The sequence below is a fragment of the Agelaius phoeniceus genome, chromosome 16, assembly GCF_051311805.1.
Source record: "Agelaius phoeniceus isolate bAgePho1 chromosome 16, bAgePho1.hap1, whole genome shotgun sequence".
Lineage (NCBI taxonomy): Eukaryota > Metazoa > Chordata > Aves > Passeriformes > Icteridae > Agelaius > Agelaius phoeniceus.
Window position 1 is genome coordinate 698488 of NC_135280.1, and position 14155 is coordinate 712642.

Here is a 14155-nt window from a genome sequence, read left to right on the forward strand (position 1 = left end):
GTTATTAAATGAGGATTTAATCCTGCCCTTTAAATCAGCAAAAAAAATTATCAAAGATGAAGGATTTCCCTGTGTTTTAAAGCCAGTCCACTTGCATTCCCTGATCTGCCTGTGGGCAGGCTGCCAACTGCAAAATGGAATCGCTGAGCCTGGATTTCGCTCTGCATCCAGCCAATTACGGCAGCCTCGCGTCCCCTGCTCAGGAGTGGTGCAGTACAAGAGACTGACAAGATCCAATCTTTATTTATTTACCAGGGCTGCATTGCACTTTGAAAGGGAATCACAGTGCTGGGCTCACTGCAGGCCTCCCCAGGTCCCATGCCCTGCTCCGGTGCCAGTGAGTATGGCCCGGTCCAAACCCCTTGTGGGGGCTGCTGGGGGGGCCCCAGCCCCAAAGATTCCCCTGGAGATGCTGCCACAGCAGTGGGCCCAGCCCTGGGGCATCACCTGCCCTGTGGGTGGCTCAGCCAATTTGCCCACATGAAGTCTGCTGGCTCTGCACGTGCTGGATTCCCTTCCCCAGCCATGGCTCTTTCTAGCTTGTTTCTAGGCTTCTGCTAATCAAAAACACAACTTCAAAAAATAGTGGGGCATTTTTGTAGAGCCCACAGAGCTACAAGCCACCAGCCAGAAGATAGAGATGATGCATGCAGGGAGAAGAATTTGCCCTCCCGTTTGTGCCCCCAGTCTCAGCTGTTTGTGATGGCCCCGTGCAAACGCTGCTGTTCACAGAGGAACCAGCTTCCCCTGCCTTCAGCCCAGCTACACCCACGGCAGAGCTCACCCGTCCTCCGGGACTGATCTCGGCTGGTGAATTGGTGAGAGAGACCTGAGCCGCCTCTCCAGAGGAAACGCCAGAGCCCGGGAGGGGAGCGGGAGCGGCCGGAGCCCGGGAGGGGCCGGTTCGGCAGGGCTGGGCAGGGATGGGGCCGGGCAGAGCCCACCTGGCCCGGGCTGGGCAGGGATGGGGCCGGGCAGAGCCCACCTGGCCCGGGCTGGGCAGGGATGGGGCCGGGCAGAGCCCACCTGGCCCGGGCTGGGCAGGGACTGGGGCCGGGCAGAGCCCACCTGGCCCGGGCTGGGCAGGGATGGGGCTGGGCAGAGCCCACCTGGCCCGGGCTGGGCAGGGACTGGGGCCGGGCAGAGCCCACCTGGCCCGGGCTGGGCAGGGACTGGGGCCGGGCTGGGCAGGGATGGGGCTGGGCAGAGCTCACCTGGCCCAGGCTGGGCAGAGCTCACCTGGCCCGGGCTGGGCAGAGCTCACCTGGCCCGGGCTGGGCAGAGCCCACCTGCCCTGGGCTGCACCCCCTGCTCTGTGCCCTGTCCTGCACTGGGTCTGACAGCCCCGAGCCCTTCCTGATCAATGCTCATCAATCACCTCACTCACACCTGCCCTTTCTCAGCACAGAGCCACATTAACAGATTTCACCTGTTTCTGTGCACTTCTCACTGAAATGGCACAAACAATCCCTGCTCTGTCGCAGACCAGCTCTTTTTGTGCCAGCAATATGCTCTGGTTTAGGCTTCAGAGAGCGATCAGTCTGCTGAGTTTCCTAATTATGGAGGATAAAATGGGGCCAGGACACATTTATGGAGCAGCACCACAGACCACAGCAAGAGCTCTGGCACTTTTTACCTCCTGGGACTGTCTCCAGGTGGGGAAGTGTCCTCATGCAAAGTCACGTCAGGGCTGCCAGGGTGGCTCCTCCAGCCACTGCTGTGCCTGAGCCGCAGCTGGCACCTGCCCTGCTCTGTCTGTGGGACCCTGAGCTCCTGAGCTCCCGATTCTCCCAGTGCTCCCAGCACTCTCTGTGCTCCCAGCTCTCCCAGTGCTCCCAGCTGCAGGCACAGCAGTGGTTACATCTCACCACAACCATGCAGTGAACCACTGAGAAGAGTGTCTGAGGCTCAGTACCACGAGAGGCCCTTCCAGTGATTCCCTGGAGATCAGCTGCTCGTGCCCACTCCAGCTGCAGCCCTGCTGGGCACATTCAGGCTCTGGGTGATCTGGCCCCGGCCAGAGGAGCAGGGCAGGACAAACTGCTGGATAAACTGCCCTCAGCTGCTGCCCAGGATGGGCTGCCCAGCTCCTGCTGCCCTCCCAGATGCCTCTTTCAGGGGACAGCTTCTCCTGGAGACTTTTTTGTTCTGGGCAAGGCTGGCACACAGCTGCTGCTTCTGCCCTTAACAAAGTATTCCCTGGACTCCCATTTTCCTCTCATTTCCCTCCTGCCTCTCTCCATGCTCTGAGGGCTGTAGGGATGCCCTGGGGAGCACCAGGACCTCAGCAATGACACTTCACAGCCCCCTTTTGTGCCCCCTCCTGGCTGCCTCCCTGTGCCCTGGGGAAGATCCACAGGGACCCGAGTGCCTGCAAACCAGAGTCCCCACAAACCCTCAATAATACAGCTGTGGATGCATGCACATACCTGTGCATCCATCTCTGCACACCTGTGCAGGTGTGTAACACCATCCCTTGAACTCCCTGGCAGCAAGGATGGATATTACAATTTCTGGATTGCACTGTCCAGCAAGCTGGCCCTGCCCTGCCTCTGGCACGGCTGGCAGTCACACAGGAGACAGGCAGCAAGCTGGCCAGGATCCCAGCCTCGGGCTGCCAGCTCACTCCAAGCACTGTCTTCCTCTGCCGGGGGCTGGATTCTTGACTCCTGTCTCGGTTCAGCGGGTCTGGCAGCCCCGAGCCCCGAGGACGGGGCTGTGCTGAAAATGGCACATCTGACCGTGCCAGGAGGAGAACGCGTGCCCCCGCTCGCTCTGCCCGTCCTGCTGCCCTCTGCCAGGCGCTGGGGCCACCCCGGCCCCGCTGGGGCAGCGCGGCTGGGGGAGGAGGAGGCGAGGAAACGCAGCGTTCTCACCCGGACTGAATCCCATGGATTTCTGAGCAGCTACTGCACCGATAAAACAAAGGCTGCTTTGAAATGGATGCCTGGCCTGGCCGGCTGCCAGCGCCAGGCGGGAGACAAAGGCTGGGAGCACAAATGCAGCGCTGGAAGCGGCGAGCCGAGGATGCTCTGCGGCAGGGAGAGCGCTGCGGTCGCCATGGAGACACAGCGGCCGAGGAGGGGAGGGGAGCGCCGCGCTGGGATGGAGCGGGAGCCCCGGGAGCCCCGGGAGCCCCGGAGCTGAGAGGCACGGCAGGGAGAGCCCTGAGCCCTGCAGAGACGCTGGAGCGACCCGAGCTGGCTCCGTGTCCGCCCAGGCTGGGACCTGAATGGCATCTGCCAAGGGGCAGTGAAAACGAGGGGGGATCCATGGAGGAATTCTCTTTGCCCCTTATTTCACTGATGCAAAAACTGCAGGGGGGAAATACTGCTTGAATGAGTTCGTGCAGGGGGCACAAACCCTGGGCTGGCCTGGGCAAGGACACAGACAGAGAAACCATCCCACACATCCCCAGGATCTCAGATCACCTGCAGGAGGATGTGGCAGTCCTGTGCAGAGTTATGGCATGGAGGGCTGGTCGTGGTGAGCACGATTTGTGTGCCTGGAGGGTCAATTATCCCTCAGGGAGCAGGAGCTGCTCCTGCCCTGTCCCCGTGGCTCTGTGTCCTGCCAGGGTGCAGCTGGGGCAGCAGCCAGGGAGCCCTGCCCAGGGCCCTCGTCAGGCAGGAGCTGCTGCCAGGGCACTCTGACAGCAGCGTCCTGGGCAGGGCAGAGCCCTGCATGGCACCACACCCTGTGCAGACCCTGGGTGACTCGGAAGGGAACAGGAAAATGTGTCCCATATCCTTCCATACAGCCCAAAGCCCTGTTGGCTGTGCAGAGCACAGGGGGACTGGGAAGCAAACCATCATTTTTTGGCCAAGGGAGACACTCAGGTGCTGCCACAGTGAGGGCTGTGTAAACAGCCAGAAAGACAGATTAGACCCAGCAGAGTTCACTGTCAGCACACACAAATAATGAGTGCAGGGTAAGAATCCCCAGGGAGGCACTTTTCTAATAAATGACATTTAGATCTATAGCTTTAACAAGTCATCCCAAGCCATCACATTGTGAGTTAGGGAAAGGGAACCCACAACCTGCCCCATCAGCTCTGGAGAGGGTCAGGGAGGCAGGAATACAGCTGTGAGGAGGGTGATGGGGACACTTTCTGTGCCTGCAGATTTACCTCCAGACAATTCCTTGTCAGCTTCAGCACTGATAAAAATCACCAGAGAGTTTCCTGTTTTCAATGCTGAATTGTGACTGCTCCCCAAGCAGCCCCACGGGCTCTGCAGCACAGGGAGGAGCAGGGACAGACCCCAGCAAAGTGTGCACACAGGGGAGCTGTACTGGAGCCCTCCTGGCAGGCTGGCAGCCTCAGGTGGGGGTTTCTCCATGGAAGTTAAGCCCTGCTTCCCTGCAGAGTGCTGGAGTCCCCACCCATTCCAGGGGGTGGCTGAGCCCTGTCCCCACCTAATCAATTCCCCACCACCTGCTCCTGCCCTCTCAGCAGCAGCTTGTCATCAGCCATCCCCGGGACTCACTTGTTCTTGTGAGCAACTAAAACTTAATTTCTCTTATTTTAATTAAAGCCAAAATATGCAGTAGCCTTTGATTTCTCTCTTTGCTTTGCAGGGGGAAAAAAGCCAGAAGGATAAAGGGAGAGGCAAGAGAGAAAAGGCTTTGAGACAAACACACACCAGCTCTGTTGGCTTTTATTTTATGTGTAGCCCTTTCCTTAAAAGAAATAATTACGTTTCAAAACCTCCTTTCCCTGTTCTGAGCACAGCCTCTTTCCACATTAATGCTATTTGCATGCACCATCTCCTCCCACCCTTCAATAATTTAAACCTTCATTTTTTATTCACTCAGTTGTCAGATTCATTTACATATCATATCTCTATATTTAACACCGACTTTGCTCCCCTGTTTTTGTTTTTTCTGACAGGAAATAGATTTCCCTTCTAATTTAGCCACGTCTGGGGCTGGGGGCATCGGGAGGTGCCTTGGGCTTGGAGGGGTGCTGAGGTCTCCTTTGGTGGCTGCAGCAGCGCTGGCAGGGGCTCAGCAGCCCCATGGCCAAGCCTCAGCTCCATCAGCTCCAGGGAGCTCCAAGTGTGGCCTCCTCCCATGTCCCCCTCTCTTCATCCTCCTCCTCCTCCCACGGCCATGGAGAGAGCTCAGCCTCGTTCCCTGCCGTGCCCAGGGGAGCACGGTGCCAAGGATGGCTCCAGGCTTCCCCTCCAGCCCTTGCTGTGGTTTTTAGCTCTGCCTTCACTAACAGAGCCGGGCAAAGGTGAGGTGGCTGCCAGCCCTGGCTGTGACCGTGGGGCTGCACTCCCACCTGTGCCCCAAACCTGCTCGGAAAGCGAGGGAAATCACCCAGAAAAGCTTCAGCTGACATTGGAGCCTTCCACACAGCAGCACCGGCCCCTCCTTGTGTCAGTGGCTGTGCCAGAGCAGGACCAGCCCCTCCTGAGCTCTGGGAGCAGGCTCTGCCCAGCAGCCACCAGAGCGAGGGGACAGCAGGGGACACAGACCTGCTGCTGCAGAGACCGGGCTCTGAGGACAGACACACAGCAGCACTGGCAGGGCAGGGGCAGCCGGGTGTGAGCAGGGGCACTGGGAGTGGGAGCAGCCCTGCAGTGCCAGAGTCTGCTCTGTCCCACGGGAGCAGCACAGAGAAAGGGGAACATGGCAGGGCCAGTCACTGAGGACAGGCTCAGGTCCCCCTCCCTCATTTCCCACATTACCAGAGAAACAGTGAACTGATCTCAGACAAATGAGCCCCCTGGACCCAATTCTTCATTCACGTTCATGAGCTCCTCTTGCAGCACCTTCCCTGCACGGAGCAGCTTCTCTTTGCCACAGCTCCTAAGGAGCAGAGCCACCCCCGTGCACCCCAATGACCGCCGGGGGCAGGCACAGGGCCCGGAGCCGCAGGAACGCGCAGAGGGACCGGCAGCAGCTCACGGAGCCGCCCTGGTCCTCCCCCACCCGGGGAGGGGCTTGCCCGGGACGGGGCAGCCCTGCCAAGGATGCTCCAGGGCCCACCGATGGTTTAAAAGGCCCGAGGGTTCGGTGGCAGCTGCCCCTGGGTGGGCACCGATGGCTCACCTGGCACATTCCCAGCCAGCCCAGCACATTCTGCCTCTCCCAGTCTGCCTGCATCAACCTCGAGTGAGCTGAGCTTTGCCAGGGTCAAAATAAGCTCTTGTTTCAGGAGGAAATTGCTTTCCGTGCTCCCAGGAACACGTTTGCAGTCCTGGATGGGAGATTTCCGAGGGATTTTAGTTAGAATTGTCCCTCTCACCTGTCCCTGCCCGGTGGGAGGGGCAGCAGGATGGGCTCCAGCACCAGCTCCCCACTATAATGCTTAAATTAACAGGGAAGTTTTGGTAAATTGAAGAATAATTTTCTCTTGGGAACCGATCATTAAATTACAGCATACTAATGAAAATTTACAGCATCTGGAGGGAGGCTGGAGGGAGGGGCAGGGGAGCAGTTTGTCGCTGTTCTCCCGTTTTTCCTGGCTGCAGCCAGAGGCGGGAGCTGCCACAGCCCGGCCAGAGGAGACGGACACATCCAGGGGCTTGGAAGGACGGCACTGAACGTGGGGGAAGGTGCAGTGAGGGCAGAGCAGCCCCCGAGACCCCAGGAGAGGTGGCAGGGGATGAGACCCCTCCATCCCCCCTGTCAGGGCTGCGGGCTCGGCTGCTCCATCCTCCCTGCCCAGCTCCATCCTCCCTGCTCACAGCTCGGCTCCTCCATCCTCCCTGCCCAGCTCAGCTCCATCCTCCCTGCCCAGCTCCATCCTGCATCCTCCCTGCTCAGCTCCATCCTGCATCCTCCCTGCCCAGCTCCATCCTCCCTGCCCAGCTCCATCCTCCCTGCTCAGCTCCATCCTCCCTGCCCAGCTCCATCCTCCCTGCCCAGCTCGGCTGCTCCATCCTCCCTGCCCAGCTCCATCCTCCATTCTCCATCCTCCCTGCCCAGCTCCATCCTCCCTGCCCAGCTCAGCTCCATCCTCCCTGCTCACAGCTCGGCTCCTCCATCCTCCCTGCCCAGCTCCATCCTCCATCCTCCCTGCCCACAGCTCGGCTCCCCGGCTCTGCAGGGGCTCTGCGGGCAGTGGGGTCGGTGTCCCCGCCGTGCCCATCTCCCCTCCCCAGGGCCGGTTCCAGCCGTGCCCATCGCCCTGGCAACGCTGCTCAGCAGCCGGGCAGGAGCAGCGGCCGCGCTCGGCCGCGTTTTTCCAGTCCAGCTCAATTTCCTCAGAGCCACGAGGCTCGATAGCTCCGGAGGGCAGAGGCAGGAGCTGCCTTTGGGGAGGGCGTGCTGGGGAGAGCTGCGTCTGGGGGGCTCAGAGTGAGGAAATGCAGATTTTTTATTGCTTTGACCGTACATAATTTAAATATTCAAACTGCTCTGGAATTCATTGAATTATACATGAATTTCCCAGGCAGCATTTTTGTAAATCTTGAAAGGCATTAATATTTTTTTCACTCCCTTCAAAACCTTGGCTAACCCGAAATTTATTTGTTTTTAAATTTTTAGGAATCCAGATCAATCTTGTCCAAAATCACCTTGAGATGTCACCTACACTGCTGGGTGATCCCAGAGTTAGTGAGGGACATGTGTCTGTGTTTTATGGCAGTGTTTGGGTCAGCCCGGCAGGGCGAGAGATCCCTGAGCTCCCTCCCTGAGCCTTTCCCGGCCCTATAAACTCTGGGGAGCCTGGAAGGGAAGCAGGGACCCGTGCAGCCCTGTCTGCAACCTCTCCCTTGTTAGCTCACTCCTCATTATCCTTCCCTACCCTTTTAATTTCTCTCTAAACTCAACCAGCTATTGCTGTTCAAACTGAAATAATTAATTGGAACAAAATTGCCACTGTAGGAGAAAAGAACGATTAAACCCATCCAGCGGACAATGGGGCAATCACAGCCTAAGCAGCTAATTACAGGGATGCGGGATAATGACGGAGCCCTGGGCGAGCCGCGGGGCTGCGTGAGCCGGAGGAGGCTCCGGGCCTGACTCAGCTCCAGGGTTTGCGGCCGCTCTGGAGCAGGGATGGGAATGCGGGACTGGAAAAGCCCCGGGGAGGGAATTCCCCGCCTGCGCTGGGGCAGCGGGAGCGCGGGAGGCGCGGGCCCCGCACGGCTCCGCACGGCTCCACAGAGCCCCACAGAGCCCCGAACAGCCCCGCACGGCCCCACAGAGCCCCACAGAGCCCCACAGAGCCCCACAGAGCCCGTACGGCCCCGCACGGCCCCGGACGGCCCCACAGAACCCGTACGGCCCCACAGAGCCCCGAACAGCCCCACAGAGCCCCGCACGGCCCCACAGAGCCCCACAGAGCCCCGCACGGCCCCACAGAGCCCCGCACGGCCCCGCACGGCCCCACAGAGCCCCACAGAGCCCCGCACGGCCCCACAGAGCCCCGGAACAGCCCCACAGAGCCCCCACAGAGCCCCCACAGAGCCCCGCACGGCCCCGCACGGCCCCGCGGCCAAACCGCACACGGGCGGGCAGACAGGCGGACACACGGGGGCTGTGTACCACACACGGGGGTCCCTGTACCACACACGGGGGTCCCTGTACCACACACAGATGGGCACACGAGGGTCCCTGTACCACACACGAGGGTCCCTGTACCACACACGGGTGGGCACACGGGGGTCCCTGTACCACACACGGGGGTCCCTGTACCACACACGGGGGTCCCTGTACCACACACGGGCGGGCACACGGGGGTCCCTGTACCACACACGGGGGTCCCTGTACCACACACAGATGGGCACACGAGGGTCCCTGTACCACACACGGGGGTCCCTGTACCACACACGGGCGGGCACACGGGGGTCCCTGTACCACACACGGGGGTCCCTGTACCACACACGGGTGGGCACACGGGGGTCCCTGTACCACACGCCAGGGTCCCTGTACTGCAGCCCCGTGTGCACAGTCCATGTGCAGCCACTGTGGCTCCCTCCCTGCCCTCCCTGCACACATTAAAGCAACATTTAGCTCCCAGTCAGGGGCCTGGGACTTTCCTTAATAAAGACATTTTTCATCTCCCCAGCTCAGCAAGGGTGAGCTCACAGCGGTGTGAAATTGCAGCAGTCACGGTGTGCACGGTGCTTCCCCAGGTATGGCACAGGGAGCTCCTGCTGCCCAGAGCACATAAATCCGAGTCTCTGCAGGAGCAGCTCCTCTTCTGAAGGATTTCTGACCGTGACTGGAGCTTCTAACAGCCCAAAGGGCTGCTGGATGCACTCAGGGGGTTCTGATGCTGGGGAAGCCAGGACTGCCCCTCACCCCTTGTTCTGCTCCTCCTGCCACAGGGAGAACTCGCTGCTGGGGAAATTGCAGCTCAGGGTCTGTGAGATCAGTGGGAGCACAGGGCAGCTCCCACCACCAGCACAGGGCTTTGTGTGACTGCCAGGCCTAAGTGGCGTGGAAGACACAAACCATCAAAATCACACTCATGACAGGGAGGGCACAAACGGCCAGAGAAAACCCAGTGCACACGCAAGCACAGAGCAGCCATGTGGAAGAGCGAGCAGCTGCCTGACTGTTCCCAGTCCTGTGGCACCAAAGGTGGGACCCTCGGCACCTAGAGAGTGACGGCTCCTCTCTGACCTTCATGGAGACAGAAGACAGAGAGGGTTCAGCTCCCCTGCAGGCAGGAGCAGCGCTCGGGGCGCCGGGGCAGGGACAAGGACGGGACCATCCCCACAGGAAACCCCGCAGAGCCGGGCTCTGCAGGCAGCACCACATCTGCCAGGCTCTGGGGATGCACACACACTGCCCAGGCCCTGCTGCAGGCTGGGCACAGGGGGACACAGGTCAGCCTGCCAGGGAGGCTGAAGCCCTGGCACTGAGTAAATGTGCCTGGCGAGCCGAGGAGGCTTCTGCCAAGAAAAGGTTTCCTATGAATGTTTTCAGACTGTGGCTGTGCTCTGCCTCCGCCCTGCAGACTGGTAGCAGGTATTGGGATCCCACCTGGGATGGGGTCCAGCCCTCCTGTGCCCCTTGGGTCCTGTACCCCGGCTGTATGGGGCCATGCTCAGCACAGGCTCCGCACTCTGAGCTTGCAAAAGAAAACAGGATGAGTTACAGGAACAACTTTGTGCATCCACTTTCCAGAAGTTCACTGAGAACAGATGGGTCTCTGCAATGGAAGTGGAATCCACCCCTGCAGTGCTAAACACTGGGTGGCATCCTGTGCTCCCTCTGGCACTGCCCGTGCCCCTGGGCCAGCTGCCCAGGCAGAGGCAGCTCCTGCAGCCCCGTGGCTCCCTGGCATGCAAAATGCAACGTCAGGAATTGCACCTCCCCCTGAATGCTCTGAAGAGAAGGACTGAGACCAATTGCAGATTTTGCTGCTGCTCCTCCTTCCAGCCACCTCCACCTGAGAACAAACAGCCCCAGCACAGGCCCACAGCCCTGCCGTGCACAGCCCAATTAATCACCCTGCTCAGGAAAATGTATTGGCATAATTAATAACATAAGGCATCTCTATTGGCCTCTGCAGAGCAGCAAATCATGAGGCAGCAACACTTGGACGTGTTGACCTGGGTGTCATAAATAATCCATCAAAACATCCCTGCCCGCTCGGGCCTGGGGAGACACGAGAGATACAAAAAGATAATTAAACAAAAGCAAGAAGGACTGCACGGGTGCCCCATTAATCACTCTCAGTGCTGTGGGGATGGGACTCCCAGTTTTGCCCTTTTCTCTGCATAGGTTTTGGTATGTTATGGGCCTGGAAGGGGACCTTCTTCAGAGAGGTCCCCAGACACCTTCACGAGGGTCCCCAGACATTCCAGAGATCCCCAGAGAAATTCCAGTGACTTTCATTACTATTGACAGCTGGTGAGAGACTGATGTGTGTTCAGTGGGAACCCTTCGAGGGGCAGCATCAGGTGAGGGATGAGGATGCAGCTGGCTGTGAACTGAAACTGGATTGAGCATCCCATCAGGGAGATGGTATTTGACAGCAGCAAGGAAAAGGTTTGCTGAAAGAGACAAAAATATTTTCAATAGAGAAGGGGAATGCTCTGGTCAAAACAAAACAAAACAAAGCTAACAAGTTTGTTTTCCTCAGCTGAGAGGGCAAAGAGGCTGTGAGTGAGCTCGAGGAGCTGGGCCCCAAGCCTGTACCTGGGTTTAGGGGCTTCCATTGAAGCTTCACCTACTAAATTAATTTAATCATGTCTGTCATTAGTCATCTTTGTTGAGTCTTCATTTGGAGGCCATTTAAAGGGGATTAGAGGAAATCTCTGCTCTTTCTTCCCTTACAGTAGTGATTAACTCTCTGGACTCACACAGCATTTTCATATTGATGGAAATGAACTCCTAACCACAAAATCCAATGCCTCCACCATGGAGCAGGACTCAGAGCCTGCGCTGGGGGAGGAATTGCTGGGATGACACCTGGGGTGCTCATCTGTACTCAGGGCTGAGGATGAGAGGCTGGGAGGAGCCTCAGGGCAGTTCAGCGCTGTAAATGCTGCTGGGTAAGATCTGGCATCCTGGGAGGGGAACACCAGGTTCCTGGAAAGAATTTAATTCAGGATAGACCTGACTGCAGGTACTCCAAACTCCGTGAAATACACAGAGCAAAGCTTTGGCTGGAGATGCAGTTGGTGTTGTTCCAACAAGTGGGAAGTCCTGTAGGGGAATCCTCTCCCCGAGGAGCGACTCGGCTCCCCAGAGGCCCCCGCCGGCACGCAGGGCACTGAATAAACATTTCCTAATCCAGACCAATTCAAACCCACCTGTTGGGCCGTGCCAGCAGCTGGCAGCTCCCCACGGCGCTCCGTGCCGGGCTCACCAGCTCTGCTCGCTGCCAGCGCCACCCGTTCCTGCCTGGCCAAGCCAGCCCGGCTCTGCCCGCACCCGAGCGACCCCGGAGCGCGGCACCCCCGACCTGAGCCGGCCGCACCCTCCTGCTGCCCCGCCGTCCACAGAAACCGCGCTGGCACCAACAGCACAGGAGCATCATTTACAGAACCGCTGCCCGGGGGTGCCTTCGCCCTCCTGCCGCTCGCCACGGCGCCCCAGGCAGGAGCCGCCGGTCCCGGCGGAGCGGCCGCGGCATCGCCCGCACGGCATCCCCGGGGCACGGCATCACCGGGGGCACGGCAATCCCGGGGGCACGGCAATCCCGGGTACGGCAATCCCGGGTACGGCATCACCGGGTACGGCAATCCCGGGGGTACGGCAATCCCGGGGCACAGCAATCCCGGGGCACAGCAATCCCGGGGCACGGCAATCCCGGGTACGGCATCACCGGGTACGGCATCACCGGGTACGGCATCACCGGGTACGGCAATCCCGGGTACAGCAATCCCGGGTACGGCAATCCCGGGGCACGGCAATCCCGGGTACGGCATCGCCCGCACGGCAATCCCGGGTACGGCAATCCCGGGGGCACGGCAATCCCGGGGCACGGCATCACCGGGCACGGCAATCCCGGGTACGGCAATCCCGGGTACGGCAATCCCGGGGCACGGCAATCCCGGAGCACGGCAATCCCGGGTACGGCAATCCCGGGTACGGCAATCCCGGGGCACGGCAATCCCGGAGCACGGCAATCCCGGGTACGGCAATCCCGAGTACGGCAATCCCGGAGCACGGCAATCCCGGGTACGGCAATCCCGGGCACGGCAATCCCGGGTACGGCAATCCCGGGGCACGGTAACCCCGGGTACGGCATCGCCGGGGGCGCGGTAATCCCGGGTACGGCAATCCCGGGTACGGCAATCCCGGGTACGGCAATCCCGGGGCACGGTAACCCCGGGTACGGCATCGCCGGGGGCGCGGTAATCCCGGGCACGGCATCGCCCGCACGGCAATCCCGGGGCACGGCGATCCCTCCCTCCAGCACGCAGAACGCGGCGGCAGCCCGGCGCACGGAGGGACCCTCGTTCCGAAATCTCATCAATCTTTCCCAGAGCCTTTGGGTTAATTGGAAAGGTTACTCACCCGTCAGCGCCAAGGGATCCCGGCGGGAGCGCTCCTCCTGCGCGCCGCAGCCTTGGTGGGGAGGAGAGAGGAGAAATGAGAGCGGCGGGAGCGCAGCGCGCCCGCACCTCGGCCCGGGCCCGGCAGCGGGGACAGCCCGGGGACAGCCCGGGGACAGCAGCGGGGACAGCCCGGGGACAGCCCGGGCCCGGCCGGCCCCGCCGCACCGAGGGACCCCCTCCGGCCGCTCCCCCGGCCCGGGCCCGGCACTGACCTGGCCGCGGCTCCGCTCCGGCGGCGCCGTGCGGGGCTCCGTGGTGCCGCACGCTGCGGGGCTCGGCCCCGGCGGCCCCCGGCTCCCCGCGCCGCCCGACATCGCCCTCGCCATCGCCGTCCCGCCGCTCCGGCCGCTCTCCGAACGAATCCTAAATCAAAACGACGCTGGAGCCGCTTCCTCGGTTTGGGCACGGCTCCGGATTTGGATTTAGCGTCTACTGAGCCAAGTCCTCGGTGCATTCTGTGCTAAATAACTAAGGTTAATTTGATTTGATGCACCACTTCATTACCATAAACAGCTCACAGTGTGTCAGTCCTCTGTAATTATGGTTCCTTACAGCCGGCATCTTGTTCATTTTCCATCAGCGCTGGAGCTTCCCTGTGATCCCCTCCCAGCCAAACCCTCCTGCCTGAACTCCCCCCAACAGTAATTAGGTGTCATTTATTCTGCAGTTGACAGTTGCACTCATTTGCAAAAACAGGGGCAAGGACATAAAATTTACTTTTCGCGGCAGCCGCGCTTGCCGCCGGTGGCTGGGACAAAGCCGTGCGTGCAGGGGGCCGGCGGGGAGAGGGGATGCTCGGGGGGAAGCAGCTCTGCTGGGGCTGTGCCACGGCACGGAGCCCCAGCGGTGTCAGCAGTGCCCACAGGGGGGATTTCTGCCCCTGCTCCTGCTGCCAGGAGGGAATTCCCCAGCTGCACATGTTCACAACTGAACACTGCTGCAACCTGGGAAAAACCTGGGAAGTGACCAAGGAGCAGCACAGAGAAATCCAAAAGCATCCCACAGTGGCTGTGGGAAGGGATGCAGAGGCCACGACCAGCCTGGCACACAATGGCAGGGCCCAGGAACCCAAAGAGCACAGCAGCAGCACTGGAGAGTGACACAGCACAGGGTGAGAATGTCCAGGACACGAGAGGAATAAATGACAGGAACACCCAGTATGCCCCAGGAGCACCCAA

At 60.3% G+C, this 14155-nt stretch overlaps 1 protein-coding gene across 9 annotated transcripts in view; it reads right to left on the bottom strand.

Annotated features, from left to right (window-relative positions):
- TNRC6A (trinucleotide repeat containing adaptor 6A) overlaps positions 1-14155 on the bottom strand; it is a 70573-nt gene that overhangs the window by 47217 nt on the left and 9201 nt on the right. For 2 of the 9 annotated variants that reach the window (XM_077187005.1, XM_077187007.1), the window contains exons 1-2: positions 13190-13520; positions 12937-12987 (exon numbers count right to left, since the gene is read on the bottom strand). The exons of 1 other annotated variant lie outside the window; for it this stretch is intronic. In XM_077187005.1, coding sequence (XP_077043120.1) covers positions 12937-12987; positions 13190-13431 — 293 coding nt within the window. In that variant the 5' untranslated portion in view covers positions 13432-13520. Of the gene's footprint in view, positions 1-12936; positions 12988-13189; positions 13521-14155 lie in introns of those variants that run through there. 6 more of the 9 variants (XM_077187004.1, XM_077187002.1, XM_077187012.1 and 3 more) reach the window with 4 other exon arrangements.